The 24508-nt window shown below is 42.9% G+C and overlaps 1 protein-coding gene and 1 pseudogene across 3 annotated transcripts in view; one reads left to right on the top strand and one right to left on the bottom strand.

Annotated features, from left to right (window-relative positions):
- Positions 1-2457: 2457 nt before the first annotated feature.
- PIR (pirin) overlaps positions 2458-24508 on the top strand; it is a 99456-nt gene continuing 77405 nt past the window's right edge. Inside the window, exons 1-3 of one of the 3 annotated variants that reach the window (XM_070365767.1) lie at positions 2458-2726; positions 4281-4411; positions 14116-14208. In XM_070365767.1, the coding sequence (XP_070221868.1) occupies positions 4319-4411; positions 14116-14208 (186 nt within the window). In that variant the 5' untranslated portion in view covers positions 2458-2726; positions 4281-4318. The remainder of the gene's footprint in view (positions 2727-4280; positions 4412-14115; positions 14209-24508) is intronic. The other 2 variants (XM_070365768.1, XM_005903113.2) reach the window with 2 other exon arrangements.
- On the bottom strand, positions 18943-20405 carry LOC102275448 (transcription factor E2F6 pseudogene; annotated as a pseudogene).

The raw sequence follows: 24508 nt of genomic DNA, 5'->3' as shown, positions 1-24508 counted from the left end.
GGAAGAATGCAGTTAAGTGTTCATGTCTTACACATACAGAGTCAGCGATGGCAGCTGGGCCTGGAAGAGCCACTTCCCAGATGGCTTGTATATATATCTGGCGCCACAGTGTCCTTGGCCTCTGTCTCCTTCCTCGCATGGTGTTTCTTCTTCCAAGACTACTCCTCCATGTGGTGTGGGCTTCTTCCAGAATGCTGGTCTCAGAGTCATCACTCCTTTTACAAGGCAACTGACTTCCAGAAGGCAGGAAGCAGAAGCTGCCAGGCTACTTCAGAGCCACACCTAGAACTGGCACTACCCCTTCCAGTGTATTCCATCAGTCAAAGCAGCCACAGGCCCTGCCTAGACTTAGGAGGAACAGAAGTAAACTCCACTTGTGATGGTGGGGTGTGTCAAGGTCACACTGAAAAGAAGATGTGTATGTGGGAGATACTGTTGGAACCATCTTAGGAAAATAGACTCTTCCAAAGGAGGAGAACCAATGACTGATCAACAATGTGTAATCGTGGTAACAATGTGTAGTCGTCATGCTCACCAGGTCAAACATCTCACCCGGATTTGAGAGGACAGACAGGCAAGGTTTCCTAGAGGGGGTGATGTGGAAACTGAGAGCTGAAAGATGAATGGCAATGAGCCAGATCAAGGAGAAAGAAAGTTCCAGGCAGAGGCACAGCAAGTCGACAAAAGAGTGAATGCACATTCGAGAGCCTTAAAAAGTTCAGCATAAAAAGGAAAGAGGGGCCACCTCTGTGTGTGTATGTTTATCCTTGAGTAAGTATCAGCATGCTGAGGCTGAGGCTGGGTTAAAGACATCACAGGATTTTCTCTTGAGGGCAAGGAAGGTTTTAGGCGGTTGGTTCATTTCCCTGCGACTTGGAGAATGGTTTGACTACCAGAGCAGATGGATGGTGGGAAGCACTGGACATATTTAAGAGATAATAGGAGCAGAATCCACAGGATTTCAAGGTGGACAAATGATGGCTTGGGTTTCAGGCTCAGGCAATTGGCTATGCGTTGAACTATTTGGTAGGGAATGCAGAAGTATTTACCAAGGACTGCCAAGTGCCTGACAGAGAGTCCCTACTTCTGTTTTCTTTGGAGACAGTTGCAAAGGTTAAGTATAATGAAGATAAGCAGCAAGATTATTTCATGGCACTTTTAATGTTCTTGTATATTATCTCATTTAGCTTTGACTCATTGAAGTAAGGTGGCGATTTGAGCCGCGCTGACGCTGACATATAAGTAATCTGGGGAAAAGCCCTTCCTCTACATGCCTATTAGAGCAGGTCTCTAAACTAGGCCTGCAGCCAAGTGTAGCCCACTACCTTGTTTTTAGAGCTTGTGAGCTTAACAATGGTTTTTACACTTTTAAGTGCTTGAAATAAAAAATCAAGAGAGGAGTAACACTTCATGATAAGTGAAAATTCCATGAAATTCAAATGTCAGCAGCCATAATTAAAGTCTTATTGAAACGCAGCCACACCCACTTATTTTACATGCTGTCTCTGGCTGGCTTGTTGCTACAAAGGCCAACTGCCTCAGCCGTCTCAGAGAACACGTGCAAAGTTGAAAATATTTACTATCCGGCACCTTCCTTCTTCAAAAGCAGGCAATGAGCTTTCTGCTGTTTACAGAATAGAAATCCTTTGAGGCTTCTGCAACTACGCATAGCCCTGTAAAGGCGGCAACTTAATGATGTAAGCAATAATTGAGCAGTGCTTAGGGCCTGCCCCGGAGAAGGCAATGGCACCCCACCCCAGTACTCTTGCCTGGAAAATCCCATGGACGGAGGAGCCTGGTGGGCTGCAGTCCGTGGGGTCGCTAAGAGTCGGACACGACTGAGAGACTTCACTTTCATGCATTGGAGAAGGAAATGGCAATCCACTCCAGTGTTCTTGCCTGGAGAATCCCAGGGACGGCAGAGCCTGGTGGGCTGCCTGCCGTCTATGGGGTCACACAGAGTCGGACACGACTGAAGCGACTTAGCAGCAGCAGCAGCAGTAGGGCCTGCCCAGCTCCTTTAATTCTCATCACAACCCCATCAGCTTGTACTGTATTATCGTCGCCACGCCCGTTTTACAATGGAGGCACTCGAGGCACAGAGAGGCTGAGCTACCTGCCCAAGGTCACACAAGGCCCAAGAAGTGATGGAGGTAGCCGACTCCAGGCAAAGACAAGTTTTCCGAGGAGGTCCAGTTGGGACCTTTGGCCTGAACACAGCACCTGCTAGGCCCATCCATGCCTCCTAGGGCCCAGAGCGCCTCTCTCCAGTGACCTTTCCCCGCCCGCCCATCACAAGGGCAGCCGAACAGGCTGGGGCGGAGCTGTGGCGAGGGGGGGGGCGAAGGGATCCGCGCGGCGGCGGACTGTCAATCAAGGAGTATCGCCCTTGCCCAGGGCCTCCGAGACCCGTGGACTCCCGCCTCCAGCCTCCCTGCGGCCACTGGCAGCGAAGCGCTGAGTCACTGTGAGGCAGCCGCGGGGCGCCCTCCGAGCCCGCCCTCTCCACGCCCCTCGCTGCAGCCGCCGAACGGGCTGCTATAGCCGCACTTCACCGGGCTCAGTACCTGGCGCCCGCGGGGCCGACGGGGCAGACCCCGCCCTCTCTGGCCCGCTTTAGACTCCCAGGGGTCTCCTAAGAGAAATGGCCAGAGATGCTTAAGTAGTCCTCTGCAGTTTGGTGCAAGTCGCAGACGACTTTTCTTTCTGCAGAGCACTAAGATCTGGTAAGTACCTCGTCAGTGGTGCACGTGCATAGAACTTAATTGGAGGAGTCTGGAAAGATCCAGAAATAGTTCAAATTGAGGGCGGGGGCTGGACGTAAAATACTTTCTAGATGCTCATAGGTGGAGGATTGAGTTCACTAAAGGTGGCAGCCCAGGGGAGGGCACATTTAGAGTGAGCCTTGATTGGCCGGGCTTCCCCGGTGGCTCAGAGGGTAAAGCGTCTGCCTGAAATGCAGGAGACCTGGGTTCGATCCCTGGGTCAGGAAGATCCCCTGGAGAAGGAAATGGCAACCCACTCCAGTACTCTTGCCTGGAAAACCCCATGGACGGAGGAGCCTGGTAGGGAGCCTGGTAGACTACAGTCCATGGGATTGCAAAGAGTCTGACAAGAGTCAGACACAGCTGAGCGACTTCACTTTCACTTTCACTTGACTGGCTGGAGGGTTTAGCCAGTGCTAAACCCTCTGAGTGCTCTGAGTAGCAGCAGCTTGCATTCTTAGAACACTGACTACACTCCTTTGCAGAATCTACACTGTTTTATGACTCCTATTCACAGGTGGAAAGCCTGAGGAACAGGGAGGTTTAACAGTTGGCCTCAGATCACACAGCTGATACGTGGTGAACCTGGGATGCAGACTCAGACTGTGTGGCTCCAGAGTCTATGCTTCTTGCTAAAATATCTATCTTGGTTTGAGTGGGAAACTTTGAAGGAATGGATTATATGTCATTTGCAGAAGAGCTTTAGGGATTGCGTGTATTGTCTGCAAGCATTTGAAGTGGAAAATGGATTAATTATACTTGGTGTGAGACTCACAAAGAGGAAGCACTTTTGAATTGGGGGTCCTGAGTAGAATACAGATTGCATGGTCAAGGGCACCTCCTCCGTGAGTTTCCTGTGCTTTTCTGTGCTCTGGAAGACTTCAGAGAAAGCTTCAAATATTTCTTGCCACTTAAGTTGACCCTGAACTTCAGGGATAGATGAGTCTTTGAATTTGATGACCCTCAAAGATCCCTTTCAGTGCCAAGATCCTTGCACATTCAGATAAGAGATACCCAGATCTCTCTTAGCTCATGGTAGCAGCTCCCTTCTGGGGCAACGTGGGATAGAGGTAGGGGCAGAGATTTCAATCAGATGAAGCAGGTAAAGTGTTCATTAGAGGTTCTAAGTAAATGCCCAGCAGCTGTTATTACTAACTGTGGTCAACGGTGGTCCTAGGACTACACCAGATAACCATTGTAAATCGTTAGTAGGGTGCTGAGAACCTCCTTAGCACTCACAGGCGTCCACCATCATTAGTGGTGTTTGAAAGCAGAGTAAGCAATTAAAAAATTATAGCTGTTAATATTGGGCTGGCCAAAAAGTCCAAACAGTTCATTTGGGTTTTTCTGTAACATCTTGCAGAAAACCCCAAATGAACTTTTTGGCCATACAATATTTGGGGCGTGGTGGGGGGTGAACTTCCTATCCTATATTTTATAGTCCGTGGGTGGTCAGTCCCTCCTTGATGACGTCTCTGTTTTGTTGTCCCTTCTCTTATCCTGCATCCTCTACAGCTCAGCCTCAGAACACTTGCTTTTTAACCTTGGATACGATGTCCTCCAAGAAGGTTACCCTCTCAGTGCTCAGCCGGGAGCAGTCGGAAGGAGTTGGAGCACGAGTCCGCAGAAGCATCGGAAGACCCGAGGTATGCTGGTTGGATGGCTGTTTCATGCCTTTTTTTTTTTTTTTTTTTTTTTTAGCGGAAGGGACTGGTGGGACCCTGAGGGTAAGCTTGGGAAGATAGGTCATGAGACAATCATGAGCTGCCCCGTGGGGTACCTTAGGAACCAACTCTAAACTTAGCAATTGGGGTCTCCTCGAGACCAGCCCCACCCCAAGGGGATTTCTGTACTGTGGATCCAGTGATCCTGACTGAAATGTCTGTGCTGCTCTCCGAACACCCACATCCTATCCTGAGTTGATCTGTCAGCCTCCAGGTGCACGTGCCCAGGCATACCTGCTAGATCCCCTAGGTTTACATGCCCACCAGTCAAAGCACCAGGGACAGATGCTGGGGCCCAATCCCAAATTCCTAGGAGAGAGAATCCCATTGCCTCCTCTTGGGTCAGGTCTGTACCCTGAGGCAGTCAGCCATTTGCCAGGCATTTTGAGTTCTTAGAGAGATGGCTGAGACTGGACTCTTTGGACCTCCTGATGGGGGGCTAAGTGGGGGCTTCCCTCAGAGAAGGTGATTGTAGGTCAGGCAGACATCTTTCAACATCAGAGAGCAGTTTTATTTGAAAATTTGGGGAGACACGGGACTTGGAGAAAAGAAAATCTTACGTGCAAAAAAAGGAAATGATGATTCTAATCCATGGAATACAGTGCCCAGCTCCAGATTCCAAAAGCAGAAATTGAGGTATAATTGACATATATTAGTAGTTTCAGGTGAACAACACAATGCTTCAGTATTTGTATATATTGCAAAATGATCACAAGTCTAGTTAACACCTGTCACCGTAATATTTTTCTTGTCATGAGAACTTTTAAGATCTACTCTCTTAGCAACTTTCAAATATGTAATGCAGTATTAACTACAGTCACTGTGCTGTACATTACCTCCCCATGACTCATTTATTTTATCACTGAAAGTTTTAAAATACTTTCAGTTTTAAAGTTTTACCTTTTGGCCCCCTTTATCCATTTGTCACCACCCCCCCCACACACACACACACGTCTGGCGATCTCCAATCTGTTCTCTGCATCCGTGAGCTTTTTTTGTTTGATTTTGAATTCCACATATAAATGAGATCATACAGTGTCTTTGTCTAACTTATTTCACTCAGCATAATGACCTCAAGGTCCACCCATGTTGTTGCACACAGCAAGATTTCATTCTTTTTTTATAGTAGAATAATATCCCATTGTATCCCACATACACCACATTTTCTTTATCCATTTATCTGTCATTGAACACTTAGGTTCTTTCCATGATTATTGTAAATGATGCAGCAATGAACGTGGGGATGCATACAGCTTTTCAAGTTAGCATTTTCATGTTCTTTGGATAAATACCCAGAAGTAGAATTGCTGGATGACATGGTAGTTATACTTTTAATTTTTTGTGGAACTGGCATACTGTTCTCCATAGTGGCTGTACCAATTTGCATTCTAACCAGTAGTGTAGTAGGGTTCCCCTTTCTCCACATCCTCACTAACACTTGTCATTTCTTGTTTTTTTTTTTTTTTTTTTTAATAATAGCCATCCTGATAGGTGTGAGGTGATATCTCCGTGTGGTTTTGATTTGCATTTTACTACTTAGTGATGTTGAGCATCTCTCCAAAATATTTTTTGAATAAAGGAGAAGTATATTAGGGAAATGGATTATTTTTGAAAAGTGAGGCTGGTTTGTTCCTCTTCTTAAATTCTGCTCTAATATTCTCATACTTTTCCCACCATTAGCTTCCTGTTCATCTGAGAATGTCTTCTGAGGTCAGTCAGATTTTGGTTTTCAAAGGGATACAGGCAAACAAGATTATTCTAAGGACTAAATGCACAGTGGATGTTGGGAAGATGCAGATGGATGTGGTGTCATATTCTTCTAGGCCACATTGCCAGCAGAAGAATTCAAACACCTGTCAGTAAACCCAGTATTGTATGTTCAGGGTAGCTAATACTTGAATTACTCCATCAGAAACACATCTGCTGAGGGGTTCTTAATTTTTCTCGTCTTATGAACCCCTTTGGGAGTCTGCTGAAATCCATCAGTTCACTCTCAGAATGTTGTTTTATAAATTCCTTCTCAGAATAATGTTTTTAAAATGTATAAAATACATGGGATTACACACAAAGGAAAATCTTTGTATTGAAATATAGTTAGTAAAATATTGCAAAAACAAATTTGTAATTAGTAACTTAAATAACTCTAGTAACATTCAGTAAGAAGATGTAGTGGCACTTCTCATAACTACTTAATTTCAAAGCTTTGAGGAGCATGAACATAGTTCAGTACCTGCAGCAACTGTGATGTGATATGAAAAGAGCTTTGATTTCTATTGGTGACAAAGTCACAGGTCCTGGTAATTTACTGTGATTCTTTGACTGCATTCATAATTAAAGGAAATGTTACATTTCAGTCTGGAGATGGATGGTGGTGACTTGTTGCACAGCAGTGTGAGTGTACTTAATGCCACTGAACTATATGCTTTAAAATGGTTAAAATGGTAAATTTCATGTTATGTTTGTTTTACTACAAAAAAAAAATTCAGAAGAAGAAAAAATTTAGTTGGAAGTTAGTAAAAATAATGATGTGTTTTTTGTTCCCAGCCAAGTTTACAGTCACCCTGAATTCTATCTATAGATAGAGATATATAAAATATAGAATTTACCCAGTTAAAAGTCCCTGGCTGAAAAACCTGTGCTATAGAGACCCCCACATTCTACTAATTCAGAGGGTCTACCATGCCCCAGGTGTGTCTCTACTCTAAGGGAAAACGTGAATAGGAATCATTCCTAGTGCCACATGGCATCCGGTCCCATCACTTCATGGGAAATACATGGGGAAACAATGGAAACAGTGTCGGACTTAATTTTTCTGGGCTCCAAAATCACTGCAGATGGTGACTGCAGCCATGAAATTCAAAGACGCTTACTCCTTGGAAGAAAAGTTATGACCAACCTAGACAGCATATTCAAAAGCAGAGACATTACTTTGTCAACAAAGGTCTGTCTAGTGAAGGCTATGGTTTTTCCTGTGGTCATGTATGGATGTGAGAGTTGGACTGTGAAGAAGGCTGACCGCCGAAGAATTGATGCTTTTGAACTGTGGTGTTGGAGAAGACTCTTGAGAGCCCCTTGGACTGCAAGGAGATCCAACCAGTCCATTCTGAAGGAGATCAGCCCTGGGATTTCTTTGGAAGGAATGATGCTAAAGCTGGAACTCCAGTATTTTTGGCTACCTCATGCGAAGAGTTGACTCATTGGAAAAGACTGTTATGCTGGGAGGGATTGGGGCCAGGAGGAGAAGGGAATGACAGAGGATGAGATGGCTGGATGGCATCACCGACTCGATGGACGTGAGTCTCAGTGAACTCCGGGAGTTGGTGATGGACAGGGAGGCCTGACGTGCTGCGATTCATGGGGTTTCAAAGAGTCGGACATGACTGAGCGACTGAACTGAACTGAACTGAAGACAGAGCATGTTTTCTTTTACCTCTGTTTAGTTATATGTTTTAGTTGCACAGTGTAAAGAATTTTGTGTCCTTACTTTTTCATTTAACAGGGTAGCCAAGCACCTCCCACATTCTTATAAATTCTTCATAAATACCATTTAAGTAGTTATGACATACTCTAGTGAAAGAGCATACCATTATTCCCATTATTTTCTTATTCTTAGCCCAACTTTTTTACTTTTTGTTTAAATATTTGAAAGATTTTTATTGACATATAGTTGACTTACAATGTTGTGTTAATTACTCTTATACAGCAAAGTGATTCAGTTATAATATATATATATACATTCTTTTAAAAATATTCTTTTCCATTATGGTTTATCATAGGGTATTGAATATAGTTCCCTGTGCTCTACAGGAGGCCCTTGTTGTTTATCCATCCTATATGTAGAAGCTTATATCTGCTAACCCCAACCTCCTCCTCCATTTCTCCCCCAACCCATTCTCTGTCAGCAGCCACCAGTCTGTTCTCAATGTACATGATTCTGTTTTTGTTTTGTAGATAAGTTCATTTGTGTCATATTTTAGATTCCACATGCAAGTGATACCATACAGTGTTTTTCTTTCTGACTTATTTCACTTAGTATAATTATCTCTAGGTCCATCCATGTTGTTGCAAGTGGCATTATTTCGTTCTTTTTTTTAATGGTTGAGTAATACTCCATTGTATGTATATGTGTGTGTGTGTGTGTCTGTACCACATCTTCTTTATCCATTTCTCTGTTGATGGATATTTAGGTTGTTTCCATGTCTTGGCTATTGTGAATAGTGCTACAATGAACATAGGGATGCATGTATCTTTTTGGACTGTAGTTTTGTCCAGATATATTCCTAGGAGATTGCTGGATCGTATGTTAGCTCTATCTTTGGTTTTCTAAGGAACCTCTACACTGTTCTCCATAGTGACTGTATCAATTTACATTCCCTCAAACAGTGTAGGAGGGTTCCCTTTTCTCTACACCCTCTCCAGTATTTATTATTTTGTAGACATTTTGCTGATGAAGGCTCTACTTCTAAACATTTAGATTGTTACCATACTTGTTAGCACTCCACACACTGCCAACTTGCCAAAAGATGGACCCCAGCCCTCCCATCAGAAGAGAGGAAAACATCACTCTCACTTCAAGGTGGTTACTTTTCAAACTTTTTGCACCAAGACTGTATCAGTGGAAAATAAAATCTCATAAAAAAACTAGAGCACAGAGCTATTGTAGGGTAGAATTTACAACAGTGTTTAACATTAGTGGCTCTAGGTGACACGTTCCTTGTTGCTGTAAATATGGAGGTAGAGGAGTTTATAATGTTGTTTTGGTGATGAATGGTGAACAAGAGATGGAACTGGGCCGACTGGTACCATCCATTATACTGTATATGGACAGTGTAGCCAGGCTATAATTGGAATGATTGCATATCATGATGTTGGCGGGTGTGCTCCCAACAGGAAGGAAACCCATCACTCATCTGCATTTGCTTCTATGCCCCACTCCTCTTTCGGCCAGGCAGTCCTTTCTGCTGTGATTTTCCTTGGGCCACTCTCATGCAGGTATACCTCAGGGATGTTGGGGGTTCAATTCCACACCATTGCAATAAAGCAAATATTGCAATCAAGTAGTTCACACAATTATCTCGGTTTCTCAGTGCCTATAGAAATTACTTATGTTTATACACACTTAGTCTACAAGTATGCAGTAGTATTGTGTCTTAAAAAATGTACATACTTCTTTGGACTGCAAGGAGATCCAACCAGTCAATCCTAAAGGAAATCAGTCCTGAATATTCATTGGAGGGACTGATGCTGGAGCTACAATATTTTGGCCACCTGATGCGAAGAACTGACTCATTGGAAAAGACCCCGATGCTGGGAAAGATTGAAGGCAGAAGGAGAAGGGGACAACAGAGGATGAGGTGGTTGGATGGCACCACCAACTCTATAGACATGAGTCTGAGCAAGTTCTGGGAGTTGATGATGGGCAGGGAAGCCTGGTGGGCTGCCATCTATGGGGCCACACAGAGTTGGACATGACTGAACCGACTTAGCAGCAGCAGCAGCAGCAGCAGCAGCAAGTGACTTAGCAGCAGCAGCTAGCGACTGAACTGAACTGAAAAAAATGCTAATGGTCACCTGAGCCTTCAGTGAGTTGTAGTGGTAAGATCTTCTGAGAACTTCCAGATGTTCAAGCTGGATTTAGAAAAGGCAGAGGAACCAGAGATCAAATTGCCAACATCCGTTGGATCATCGAAAAAGCAAGAGAGTTCCAGAAAAATATCTACTTCTGCTTTATTGACTATGTCAAAGCTTTTGACTGTGTGGATCACCATAAATTCTGGAAAATTCTTAAAAAGATGGGAATACCAGACCACCTTACCTGCCTCTTGAGAAATCTGTGTTCAGATCAAGAAGCAACAGTTAGAACCAGACATTGAACAACAGACTGGTTTCAGATTGGGAAAGGAGCACGTCAAGGCTATATATTGTCACCTTGCTTATTTACCTTATATGCAGAGTATGTCATGCAAAATGCCAGGCTGGATGAAGCACAAGCTGGAATCAAGATTGCCAGGAGAAATATCAACAACCTCATGTATGCAGATGACACCACCCTTATGGCAGAAAGCAAAGAAGAACTAAAGAGCCTCTTGATGAAAGTGAAAGAGGAGAGTGAAAAAGTTGGCTTAAAACTCAACATTCAAAAAACTAAGATCATGGCATCTGGTCCCATCACTTCATGGGAAATAGATGGGGAAACAATGGAAACAGTGAGAGACTTGTATTTTCTTGGGCTCCAAAATCACTGCAGATGGTGACTGTAGCCGTGAAATTAAAAGATGCTTGGTCCCTGGAAGAAAAGCTATGACCAACCTAGACAGCATTATTAAAAAGCAGAGACATTACTTTGCCAACAAAGGTCCATCTAGTCAAAGCTATGGTTTTTCCCGTGGTCATTTATGGATGTGAGAGTTGGACCATAAAGAAAGCTGAGTGCTGAAGAATCAATGCTTTTGAACTGTGGTGTTGAAGAATCTTGAGAGTCCTTTGGACTGCAGGGACATCAAACCAGTCAATCCTGAAGGAAATCAGTACTGAATACTCATTGGAAGGACTGATGCTGAGACTGCAATATTTTGGCCACCTGATGTGAAGAACTGACTCATTGGAAAAGACCCTGATGCTGAGAAAGATTTGAAGTCAGGAGGAGAATGGGACAACAGAGGATGAGATGGTTGGATGGATCACCAACTGGATGGACATGAGTTTGAGTAAGCTCCAGGAGTTGGTGATAGGGAAGCCTGGTGTGTTACAGTCCATGGGGTTGCAAAGAGTTGGACACTACCAAGTCACTGAACTGAGTGGTAAGATGGTGTGGAAAACACCGAAAGAACTTTTTGGCCAACCCAAATACTTTGTAAACTGTTGGCCAAAAGCTTATTGATAAAAATATACTGGTGAAATGTTCATTGCAGCACTGTTTACAATAGCCAGGACATGAAAGCAACCTAGATGTCCATCGACAGACGAATGGATAAGAAAGCTGTGGTACATACACACAATGGAATATTACTCAGCCATTAAAAAGAATGTATTTGAATCAGTTCTAATGAGGTGGATGAAACTGGAGCCTATTATAGAGTGAAGTAAGTCAGAAAGAAAAACACCAATACAGTATATTAACACATATATATGGAATTTGGAAAGACGGTAACAATGACCCTATATGCGAGACAGCAAAAGAGACACAGATGTAAAGAAGACTTTTGGACTCTGTGGGAGAAGGCGAGGGTGGGATGATTTGAGAGAATAGCATTGAAACATGTATATTATCATATGTGAAATAGATTGCGAGTCCAGGTTCAATGCATGAGACCGGGCGCTCAGGGCTGATGCACTTGGATGACCCTGAGGGATGGGATAGGGAGGGAGGTGGGGGGGACGGTTCAGGATGGGGAACACATGTACACCCATGGCTGATTCATGTGAATGTATGGCAAAAACCACCACAATATTGTAAAGTAATTAGCCTCCAATTAAAATAAATAAAAATAAGTAAATAAAACCCAAAAAATATACTGGTGATATGAATGTCTGCAAAGAAAATCCAACAGAAGCTACAGATAAATTATTAAAATCAATAAGAGCTTAGCAGTGTTCAAAATCACCTTTCTAGTCACACTTCTTTTTAAATTTTTTTTATTTTTCGCCATGCCATATGGCATGTAGGATCTTAGTTTACGACAAGGAATTGAACCTGTGTCTCCTGTGGTAGAAGCGTGAACTCTTAAACACTAGACCCCAGGGAAGTCCTTCCATTCACATTTTTGATCCCTAGCAGCAGACTGTTAAAAAATATTCATTTTTTCATACTTTTTTATAGGGACAGATGGTAGTGTGTGATCATTTCACAGTATTTACAAATATCAAATCATTACCTTGTACATCTAAAACTAATATGTCAATTATATCTCAAATATATTATTTATAACACCATAAAATGCATGTTAGTCGAAAAAAGTTTCATATATGCAAAATCTGTATGGAGAAAATTATAAATCCCATTGAAAGACATTTCCAAAACCTAAATAAATGGAAGTAACCATGTTTATGAATAGGAAAACTCAATACTACGTAAATATCATTTCTCCCCAAATTGATCCATACATTCAAAGCAGTTCCAACCAAAAGTCCAACATTTTTGTTTGTAGATGTTTTCTAAAATTTGTGTAGAATAGCAAATGGCCAAGGATAACCAAGGTGACCATAAAGATATGCTGATGACAGCCAGCTCTGCTTTTGCCTCTCACATGGGCTCAAGATCTATCTTCATTTGCTGTCTAGTTTTTGCACAGTATACTAGACACTGAATATTCATAGTACTGTTTATATATATATATATATCATTTATATACATATCTCAAACTCAGCGTGACCTAGAATGAAGTCACCATGCCTACTTCAAGGCTCCTTCTGTTATGTTTCTTGTATTTCTGGATGGCCTTACCACCCTCCCAGGCCCCAAAGCTAGAAAGTTGGAAGTGATCTAATGCTCTTCTTTTTTCCCATTCTCCATCACTACTGCCATTGCCTTAGACCTGGCCTTCGTTGTTGCCCAGACTGTTGAAAACTGAAAGTGAAAGTCGCTCAGTCATGTCTGACTCTTTGAGACCCCATGGACTATGCAGCCCATGGAATTCTCCAGGCCAGAATACTGGAGTGGGTAGCCTTTCCCTTCTTCAGGGGATCTTCCCAACCCAGGGATCAAACCCAGGTCTCCTGCATTGTGGGCATATTCTTTACCAACTGAGCCACCAGGGAAGCCTAAGAATACTGGAGTGGGTAGCCTATCCCTTCTGTAGCGGATCTTCCTGACCCAGGAATTGAACTGGGGGTCTTTTGCATTGCAGGCGAATTCTTTACCAACTGAGCTAGACTGTTGAAAGCACCTTCTAAATACTCTTTGCCTCCCATCTCTTTCTTTTCCAGACCATCTTCCACATATATGCTAGAATGCTCTTTCTCGATCTTATCATCTCAACCTGATTAAACCCATCACCTTCAGGATAAAACCCAAACTCCTTTATGATTTGACCTCTGTCCTCAGCCCATCTCTCACCATAGTTCCATGTGCATTTTTTTGCTTCACAAGAGTAGTTTCCTCACAGGTTTTCAATCTTACAAAGCTGCTTCTCTGCTCTTTTATTTAGAATATTCCTCTTTCTCCTGCTGCTTTTTGATTAACTTCTACATATATATACTTCAAGACTCAGCTCAAGTAACACCTCCCTGGTTGAACCTGCCCTAATGTCTCCCCATTCTCCTATATGCTAACTTCGTCCAGAGCATTTATCATCATAGCACAGTAACTGATGTTCTAGTGTGTTCCCCCATGAGATTATGAATCTTTTTGGACTGTATCTTGTTTGTGCTTGACTACTTAGATCTTAGACGATCATGAATCATTTGTCCACTTCTCATAAAATGTCAACTGATTAACTTAGTGACCGTGTGTGTGTGTGTGTGTGTGTGTATAAGGAGTTCTTTCCTGAAAGCATTTTGTATTGCAAAAAATTGCTTATTAGCCAAGTCGTTTTTAATGAGATTCATTAGATCTGTTTATGAATATAGCCCCAAGTAGTGTGACTTAAAAGGCACATCTAATCTGCTGGGTTTTATTTTTATTTCAGTTAAAAAATCTGGATCCATTTTTACTATTTGATGAATTTAAAGGCGGTAGACCAGGTGGATTTCCTGATCACCCACACCGAGGTTTTGAAACAGTAAGTAAAACAATTTGACTGCAAAAGTGTGTATTTTAAAATTTACCTCTGTTCTTTAATACTCTCTTTTAATAGAAAATTAAAATTTAGAAGCAATAAATAATAGGCCATAGTTAATTTATAAGTTCCTGGCTATAGACTGGCTGTTAGTAGAATTTTATTAATAATATCTGTTTTATATTGTCCATGCAATTCTCCAGGCAAGGATACTGGAGTGAGTTGCCATTCCCTTCTCCAGGGAATCTTCCTGACACATGTATTGCAGGGAAAATGTAGGGACAGTTCCTAACAAAGTTTAGTCACGTCCTCCCTGAGGAAAACAGACCAGGGCTTAGTGTGTTTATCAAATCCATTACTGAATGAATAAATATTTATTGATGTGTGGTGACATGAAGCCATGGTTCAGGTCATCTTTTGTATGTTAGGGTGTGTGTGTGTGTATGTATTAGGGAGAGAGGACAGAGGCAGAGGGAGAGAAGCTAAGGAAGAATGAGGCATGACCGCTGCTTGAAAGTGAAAGTCACTCAGTTATGTCCGACTCTTTGCGACCCCATGGACTATACAGTCCATGGAATTCTTCAGGCCAGAATACTGGAGTGGGTAGCCATTCCCTTCTTCAAGGAATCTTCCCAACCCAGGGATTGAACCAGGTCTCCCACATTGCAGGCAGAATGTTTACCAGCTGAGCCACCAGGGAGGCTTACATGTAGGATGTTGTCTAGTTAAGGAGGTGAAAGATGAACAGGTAAAGAGTTAACCACTGCAGTGTGAAAATAGAATAAACCTAGAAGCTTCTGAAAACAGTATGAAGGATTAAGATCATTGGATGGATTTCCCTTCCTCACAGCCATTTGCCTTCCTCTTCTCTTCCCTGTGATCACTTCAGGGCCACTGTGCCTTGCTTTACAGCAAAAATGGAAACCATGCCTTCCTCCTCCCCTACATGCATGCTGAGTTCTGACCCAGATCCCAGAGCAGGTCTCCCTGCTGTGCTCTTCTGCTTCTGGTATCAAGACATTCTCAACACCCCATCCCACAGCTCCAGCTGCCATTTTACTAATCCTTCAAGATCGTTTCAGATCTTACCATCTCCTTCATATCTTCCAGACAGTCCCAGGAGGATACCCTTTCTCCTTCATTTGGCCTCCATAGCATTAGATTTTTTCCAGTCTCATACATGTTAGATATTTATGGTGGCCTTGATCATATTCCACTTGTATTAAAATGAATTTTCTGAACCTCCCTCCCGCACCCAAGAGGACTGTAAGTTTCTTTATCTCATATCATCCCGCCCATCTCCATGTTCTCCTGGTGGAGATTCTGTCTTGCTTGGCTGAATTTAATTGAATAATAAAAAGAGATGGATTTTGCTAAAGATGATAAATATATTAAATAAAATGAATGATGAAACCCATCACTTTCTTATCCATTATGGAAAGGAGATTTAATTTCCTTTCTAAATGACAGTTTATAAGTTGTAAGGCGCTCAATGTTACACTACTCTGGGAAAGGGTTCAGTGGTAGAATATTGGTATTTGACTCTTCTGAGTAAGAATTTTCCATAAAAGCGTATTTGTTATTACAGGCAGTCCTCATCATCTGTGGATTCTGGATCAGTGAATTCACCTACTCCTAAATTTATTTATAGCTGTGGTGCTCAGACCATCATTTGTGGGTATGCACGTGCTCCCAGCTGAGGGTGAACAAGGCAACGCTCTGCCTTCTTGCTTTAACTCTCCTACTGCAAACAAGTGTCCTTCCTGAGGCCAATTTAGTGCCACATTTTGTGCTTTTTGTTGGTGACCTTGCTGTTTTAAATGCCCCCAGGCATAGTGAAGTGCTGTTCAGTGTTCCTAAGCGCAGGCTGTAAGGTGCCTTTTGGAGAAAGTATGTGTTGGAGAAGCTTCCTCAGGCCTGAGATGTAGTGCTGTTGGCCCTGAGTTCAGTGTTAATCAGTCAACAATGTATAGTCAATAAGGTGTCTTTAAACAGAAGCACACGTAACAGAAGGTTATGTATTGATTCTTGGTTGTGACTGGAGGCTTGCGGGAACCTAACCTTGTATTTCCCCCAGAGCAATGGTTCAGTGTTGGCTCACTCTGTGATCACGGCAACTTAATAGAATATCACTTCAGTTCAGTTCAGTTGCTCAGTCGTGTCTGACTCTGCAACCCCATGGGCTGCAGCATTCCAGGCCTCCCTGTCCATTGCCAACTCCCGGAGTTTACTCAAACTCATGTCCATTGAGTCAGTGATGCCATCCAACCATCTCATGCTCTGTTGTCCCCTTTTCCTCCTGCTCTCAATTTTTCCCAGCATCAGGATCTTTTCCAATGAGTCAGTTCTTTACATCAGGTGGCCAAAGTATTGGAGTTTCAGCTTCAGCATCTGTCCTTCCAGTGAATATTCAGGACTGATTTCCTTTAGGATGGACTGGTTGGATCTCCTTGCAGTCCAAGGGACTCTCAAGAGTCTTCTCCAACACCACAGTTCAAAAGCATCAATTCTTTGGTGCTTAGCTTTCTTTATAGTCCAACTCTCACGTCCATACATGACCACTGGAAAAACCATAGCTTTGACTAGACGGACCTTTGTTGGCAAGTAATATCTCTGCTTTTTAATATGCTGTCTAGGTTGCTCATACCTTTTCTTCCAAGGAGCAAGCATCTTTTAATTTCATGGCTGCAGTCACCATCTGCAGTGATTTTGGAGCCCAAGAAAACAAAGTCTCTCACTGGTTTGCACTGTTTCCCCATCTATTTGCCGTGAAGTGATGGGACCAGATGCCATGATCTTAGTTTTCTGAATGTTGAGTTTTAAGCCAACTTTTTCACTGTCTTCTTTCATCAAGAGGCTCTTTAGTTCTTCTTTACTTCCTGGTGTCATCTGCATATCTGAGGTTATTGATATTTCTCCTGGCAATCTTGATTCCAGCTTGTGCTTCATCCAGCCCAGTGTTTCTCACGATGTACTCTGCATGTATTTTTTTTTTTTTTGATGAAAAAGATTCATTTATGTAACATATCTACAGTTTACAGAGGGCTTTCATTTACACGATCTTCTTTTACTCTCAGAACGATTTGCAAGGTAGAACACTTGTCACATTTCACAAGTAAGGAACTGCTGCCTAGAAACAACGCTATCACCTGTGGCCATACTTCGTTTGTGGGTTCTGGGAACACCACCTTCTTCAGCGGATTTTTCCCTCCTCCTCTCTTTTTTTCTCTCTTGGGAAAGGCTTTTTCTTTGGTGAAAGTGAAAGTGTTCAGTTGCTCAGTCGCATCCGACTCAGGTACTCCCATGGAAATCTCCAGGCAAGAAACTGGAGTGGGTACCTCCCCTTAAAATAAATGCTAACGGGCCTTTCCTCTTCTCCTGCTGGTACCCTCTCATTAGGTGGCCTCATCCACTCTCATGTTTAGCCATCACACGTAACTGACAGCTGCCAAATCTACAATGCAGAGTCCGGAATCCTCCACGGAGCACTTGACCTATACACACAACTTCTGCTTCATGGCCAAGGCCTGCAGAGGCGGCCAGTAGGGACTGTGAGGAGGGAGGAGGCTGGTGTTCAGCTGAGGGACAGGACTGCAAAAGCCACTGGAGCTCGGAGGTGTGCAAATCCTAAATACTCGGCATGATTTTATAGCATGTTGATTTTTGATTCCTAAGCTAAGGCTTTTATACATGGTCCTAATCTCACATTGCCTCAATCCTTTCTTTGAAAGTGAGAGAAGTTTAAAATATGAATCTGAACAATATAAGAATCTTGTATGGTATGAGCCAAGTATTATCAGTCTAATTCTACCATTCACTCACTCACTCACCTGATTTGTTCAAACATTTATCGAGCGCTTTTCAATTGCCAGGAGTGGTGCAAGGTGCTGGGCTTAACAATGATTAAGACAAAGTCCCTCAAGGAGCTCACAGTCTAATGGTAAACTATTGAGTAAACCGAGGCACAGAGTGATAATGACTTACCTGATGAGGTAGAAAGAGCGAGGTGCTTGGGAACGTGGGACTAGAGCTGGAGAGAGGGCAGGGGACCACTGACTGATCGTAAATAAACCCCTCTGGTTGAAGAGCAAGACTGCATACAGAAACATATTACGAAATCTTGCAAAAAAGGTTAATAGTTTCAACTGTCACCATGACTGCATTCATGTCTTGCAAGAAATTCAGTCATGAGCTGATGGCATTTCTACACTTGTCCCCAAAGCTTGGGGCATGTCACCAGTCTACTTGGACACAATGACTCTGTAAGGAGCCTAAAGTCCAATTTTAGCACTGGGAAACCATACTGAAATACTTACATTAAATCCACAAACTTTAACTGCACACAGTTTTATGATACTTCTACATGTAGAAGTTAGGGAAAAAACTCTCCTCAGAGTTGGACTGTAAAGAAAGCTGAGTGCCGAAGAATTGATGCTTTGGAACTGTGGTGTTGGAGAAGACTCTTGAGAGTCCCTTGGACTGCAAGGAGATACAACCAGTCCATCCTAAAAGAGATCAGTCCTGGGTGTTCCTTGGAAGGACTGATGCTGAAGCTGAAACTCCAGTACTTTGGCTACCTCATGCGAAGAGTTGACTCATTGGAAAAGACTCTGATGCTGGGAGGGATTGGGGGCAGGAGGAGAAGGGGACGACAGAGGATGAGATGGCTGGATGGCATCACCGACTCCATGGACGTGGGTTTGGGTGAACTCCGGGAGTTGGTGATGGACAGGGAGGCCTGGCGTGCTGCGATTCGTGGGGTCACAAAGAGTCGGACACGACTGAGCGACTGAACTGAACTGACTAACTGAACCCTCATTCAGAGGATTCTAATAAGTCATAGATACCATGGAAATTAGAGAATATATTTACATTATTTTGGCTGTACAGGGTGAACAGTCTCACTCAGACATATTTCACAAGTGATATAGACATTATACAAATATGTACAAAGATGTCAGGTTCATGTGCACACCCATCCACGCAGACATAAAACCGTGTAAAGCAACTTCTTTTGTGACGACATGTGTTACACATGGCAAAGGGCAGAGTCCACGAGGAGCTGTCCACCCAGCCTGCCCGTCTGTTTCAGTTATATTCATGTGATTCAGTAATTTCTGTAGGCAAGATGACTGCTTCACTGGCAAAAAAGCAGTGAATAATTATAAAAAGAGATGTTTTCAAATGCAAAAACTGTCATTATCCAGGAATCTAAGGAGCAAAGTGCTTGGATGCACTCCTGGCCTTGCGGCTACCAAGAATGAGAAGATGGCAGGGACCATTTATTGCTCTGAGGATCTTCGTCCACACAGGAGTCCAAGAGACTCAATGCCCGGTACCTCAAACACCATCAGTTGGCCACTTGAAGCACTTCTTGATTTTGCTGGGGAGGATTTTTTTCTTTATCAGGTTGAGGGTGCTCCGGAGGCTTGCTTTTGGATGAAGAGGTCCCTATGCTGTCTGACGTTTTATCACTTGAGTGGGAACCCTGGTCCACTTCACATAAATAAACGTCAATGAGTCCTTTGGTGCTCCTGATATGTACTGTGATTGAGTCCTATCTGGGAGCTGGACCATCCAGTCTGATTTCTGCCGGCGCTTTAACTGCAATTACAGTCTGTTCATGGAAGGCTTGGATGCTGTGAATGTCTTGATACGTCACATATGCTAGTCTTTCATTTTCTTTGTCATCTGTTAAACAGTTGCTGAGCACAGTCCTTAATTAACTAATCTAGGGCATCTTCCATTACTGATAAGTCAGACAGCTTCTCCTGCAGCTTCTTCTGTTGGGGCACTGCTCCAAAATTGCTAAGATCAGATCCGATCCTATCCATCGAACATGGTTCTTAGACTTCTTTTCAACCAGGTCAATTCCATCTAAGACGTTGGTGATGTCATACACCATTTGTTTTTGTACTCCCAGTTTTGTTGCAAACTTGTTTAAGAATGCTCCCAGGAGCAGATCTGACAAGATCCATAAATTTTCGAGTTAAATAAACCAGTGATACATCAAAACGAGGTCTGTTCACTTTTAGTGCTTTTCTCATGGACACATATTGTACATTACCTTCTAAATTAATCCTTATTTTTGATGGCAGCAGGCCCTCCACGTTGATGGGGTTGCGGTAGCGGCGGCACACTGCCTCCGCCAGGTCCACAAGCAGGCTCAGTGGCTTCCACGCTGGCCGCTGCTGACTCATGCTGCCCAGCCGTTCGCTCCTCGCCTTGCACCCCCAAGAGCTCTCCTGCGTTCTCCCGCCCTGCTTGGGTGCTGCTCCCCGCAACACAACACGCGGGGCCCTGGGGGATAAGGGAGCGGTGGGGGGATGGATCGGGCGCAACCCCGGGAGGTGGGACGCAGGTGGGCTAAAGAGCGCCGTGACCTGTGCACCTCAGGATGCCAGGCCCGCCATCTTCCCACATCTGTACTCTGCATATAAGTTAAATAAGCAGAAATAGAATATCACTACTGTGAGTAACTAGAATCAACTGTTTCCCTCAAGAGTTTCCCTCAGGAGTGTAGGTAACCCAAGTTTCAGCTGTCTTTTAATATGAACTTCAAAAATATACAGGGAATTCCATGGCAGTCTGGTGGTTAGGACTCCATGGTCCCACTGCAGGAGTAGATACGTTCATTGGTGGCATATTTTAGATCCCACCTAAAAGTGATATCATACGGTATTTGTCTTTCTCTTCTTGACTTGACTTAGTATGATAATCTCTAGTCGCATCTGTGTTGCTGCAAAACTGGCATTTTTATTCCTTTTTTATTACTGAGTAGTATTCCATTGTGTATTTTATATATGTGTGTGTATACCACATCTTCTTTATTTAAGAAGTATAACTGTGAGCCAAGAGCAAGAACCTGGTTTTATTGAGTTAATGACTAATTATTTTCTAAAATGTATCTCTTCACTTTGGATAGTGAGGTATTTTCTGTTAAAAACTTGCAGAAAACTTTAGGAAGAAGGAAGACCCTGGAGGAGAAGGCACAGCTGGTGGTCCCAAGATAAAGGGGAAAACGTCCACAGTATTTCCTGCCTGGAGTTTGTACTCCGGGAAGCATTGTTGTGAAAAGGCTTGTGGTAAAGGGCGGGATGATTTTCCAGCTACCTATCTCTGGTCTGGCCTGATATCTTGATTTGTTTAGGGCAACTCTAAATGGTCAGAAACAAAGAACCGTCTGACAAAATGCACAGCACTCTTCCTTTTGAATCCACACCCTGCCCAATTTAGTTTTGCCTGAAAGAGAAGTACTTCAAGTTCACTCACCGTTGATGAACCCTTCACCTGCCCTGAGAAGAAACACATTTTGTGCCTTTTAAATTCATCCTTTATAGCCTTGGGACTTTTCCAGGTTTTAGCACTGACAGACCTGTGTTCCTGGGAACCCCTTGGTCCTGGAGAAACCAATGCTGTTGGTCACTCCTGCTTCAATTGAAGGATGGTTAGGAGTAATTGTCCTGCCTGCTTCGCAGGGCTGTTTTAGGATGGTCTGGTCCATTTTTTCCTTAGCTGGGCTTAGAAATGTTTTATCACATTTTTTACTACAAGCCTCAGCAGGTTCTTTAATCTTGTACAGGAGAACAGACCTGCTGTATTTCCAGGGGTGTGCCCATCAGAAAAGCCACACTTAGCGTTTACTGGTTGGCAGCCAGTGGCGTTTGCATGCAACCCCTGAACAATATCCCAAGAGGAAGGGTAGGGTTCTGGTGATTCATACCTAAAACTTACAGCTGGATCCAAACCTCCTGTCTCCCACGCAACCTGTTTTTACTAACTCATTGTACTTTCAAACCCAAAGCGTACCATTGTTGAATCAAAGCTGGAAAAAAAAAAAAAAAGAGTTCAGTTGAATTCAATTCTGGAAAGAAAAAAATGGAAAACTAGGAAAGAAGGATATTTTCTGAACATCAGAAAGACTCTATTGTTCAAGGAACATCCTCTGTCATCTCTTAACAGGGAGGTATTGACAAGTTCCTGACACTGTGAGGAAAAAGATGAGAATGTGTACCAGCACTGTTGTGATTGAATATGGTTCTGGAAGCTTTGAGGCCATTAATAAGAGTTACACTTCTTGGAAAGGAGGAGGAAGCAAATTCTTGTGGGAACCCTAACCCTAACCCATGGTGGCTGCATCCAGCTTTGGGTGGTGATGTGATTGGAGGAGGAAATTCTGGTCACAGCTCAGCACATGGATGGATGTTAGTGCATATATTTACTTGGCATGCATTGAGAGTGACACTAACAGATTATAGAAAGGATACTAAAGTCTCCCTCATTCCAAGGATACCCCTTGGCACCGCCATGCTAAGAACATCAACCAAAAGTGTCTTACTTAAATGGCCAGATAGGTACTTCCCTGGTGATCCAGTGGTTAAGACTCTGCCTTCCAGTGCAGGGTGCACAGGCTCAAACCCTGTTTGGGGAACTGAGGTCCCACATGCCACGTGGTACAGACAAAGAGAAAAAAAAAAGTAAATGGCTGGATGGAAAATAACTGCGAAAGTCACCTACTTTCCTGCACAAAGGCAATAACCAGATATAATGTGGGGGAATCCCATTCATAATAACAATAGGAGCCCCATACAATTCCAGGGCAAAACATTCTCCTTTAACCCAGTTACCTTAGTTATAGCAATCTAATAATTTCCTGAAAAAAAAAAAAAGCCCAATATGAGAACAGTGGCTTGGAACACAAGTGTTTCTTCCAGTGCAATATTAAAAAGTTAAAAAAAGGAACGAAGTATCTAAAATAAAGGGGAGTGATTAAATATGTGGAGATTATATATCAGGAAATTATTATATACCTGAAAGTTGGAGTATTATGCAATATTGTAAAGGCAGATGTTATAAATAATTTACATTTTCATGAATCATGGTCTGTTTAAATGGAGGTTCATCACCCTTGGTACTACTGATAGTTTGGGTGGATCATTCTTTGTTGTGGGAGGGAGGGGGAGCTGTGCATTTTTGGATGTTTAGCAGCATCCCCATCCTCCTCTTACCAGATACTAATAGTACCTGTTTACCCCCTGTGGTGACAACAAAACATGTTTCTAGATACTGCCAACTGTCTGCTTTGGGCAGGGGGGCTGCCACATTGTCCCCAGTTGAGAATTAGTGGTCCACTTGGATGTGTCCATACAGTGACATACAACCCAGCTGTTAGAAGAATGCCGCAGCTTGATAGGTCCTGATAAAGAAGAATCTCTGTGATAGTTGGAAAGCGGCAGAGGCAAAGTACAAAATTGTTATGGGATGATGTAGGACTTGTATAAAGAGCAAAGACTATACCTTTATTCTTTTTTACAAAGTGGTTTATTATTTATTGTGTGGAAGATGGATTATTTGAATGGATGGTGACTTCCACAGACTACACTGATGCGAAGAAAACAAAATCACAAAATTCACATAGCAATAATAGAAGATGCTTGTTAGAAAATGAACACACAACAACAGATACAAATGTACATTCACAAAGCTTTTTTGAAAATTTAGTGACTTTTATGTATTCCTAAGCTTCCCAGGTGGCTCAGAAGTAAAGAATCCTGCCAATGCAAGAGACCCAGTTTTGATCCTTGGGTCGGGAAGATCTCCTGGAGAAGGAAATGGCAACCCACTCCAGTATCCTTGCCTGGGAAATCCCATGGACAGAGGCGCCTGGTGGGCTGTAGTCCGTGGGGTCGCAAAGAATTGGACACGACTGAGTGACGCAGCAGCAGTAGCAGCATATTCCTAAGATTGTATGGGTGTTGCCACTGACTCCAGCTGTTTCCATCATCCCCCAGAAGACAGCCCTTACCCACTTGCAGTCACTCCACATTACCACTTCCCAAACCTCTGGCAACCACACTGTGTTCCTATGAATTTGCCTATTCTAGACACTTCATATAAAAGGAATTATACAGTCCGTGGTCTTTTGTGACTGGCTTCTTTCACTCAGCATAATATTTTCAAAGTTCATCTATTGTAGTCCATATCAGAACCTTATTCTTTTTAATGGCTGTCTAATAGTCCACTATATGGCTATATCACGTTTTGTTTATCCACTCATCTCTTGATGGACAACATATAAGTGGTTTCCACTTATACTTTGATTCTTGGGTATGCCTAGATTATCTCTGAAAGAATAACCAAGAAGCTGGTAATGTACCTTCCAGAGAAGATTACTGGTGGTGAGGGAGAGTGGGAAAGAATGAATTTTCATTCTAACCTTCTTTTTCTCTTTGTGCCATTAGAATTTTGAACCATGTGTATTGGTTATTTCAAATATTGATATTTTTGAAATTCCCTGTTCACT

This window comes from Bos mutus, chromosome X (genome assembly GCF_027580195.1).
Source record: "Bos mutus isolate GX-2022 chromosome X, NWIPB_WYAK_1.1, whole genome shotgun sequence".
NCBI classification, from domain to species: Eukaryota; Metazoa; Chordata; class Mammalia; order Artiodactyla; family Bovidae; genus Bos; species Bos mutus.
Note: the sequence above shows the minus strand (reverse complement) of the source record. Positions and strands in the feature narration are given on the sequence as shown.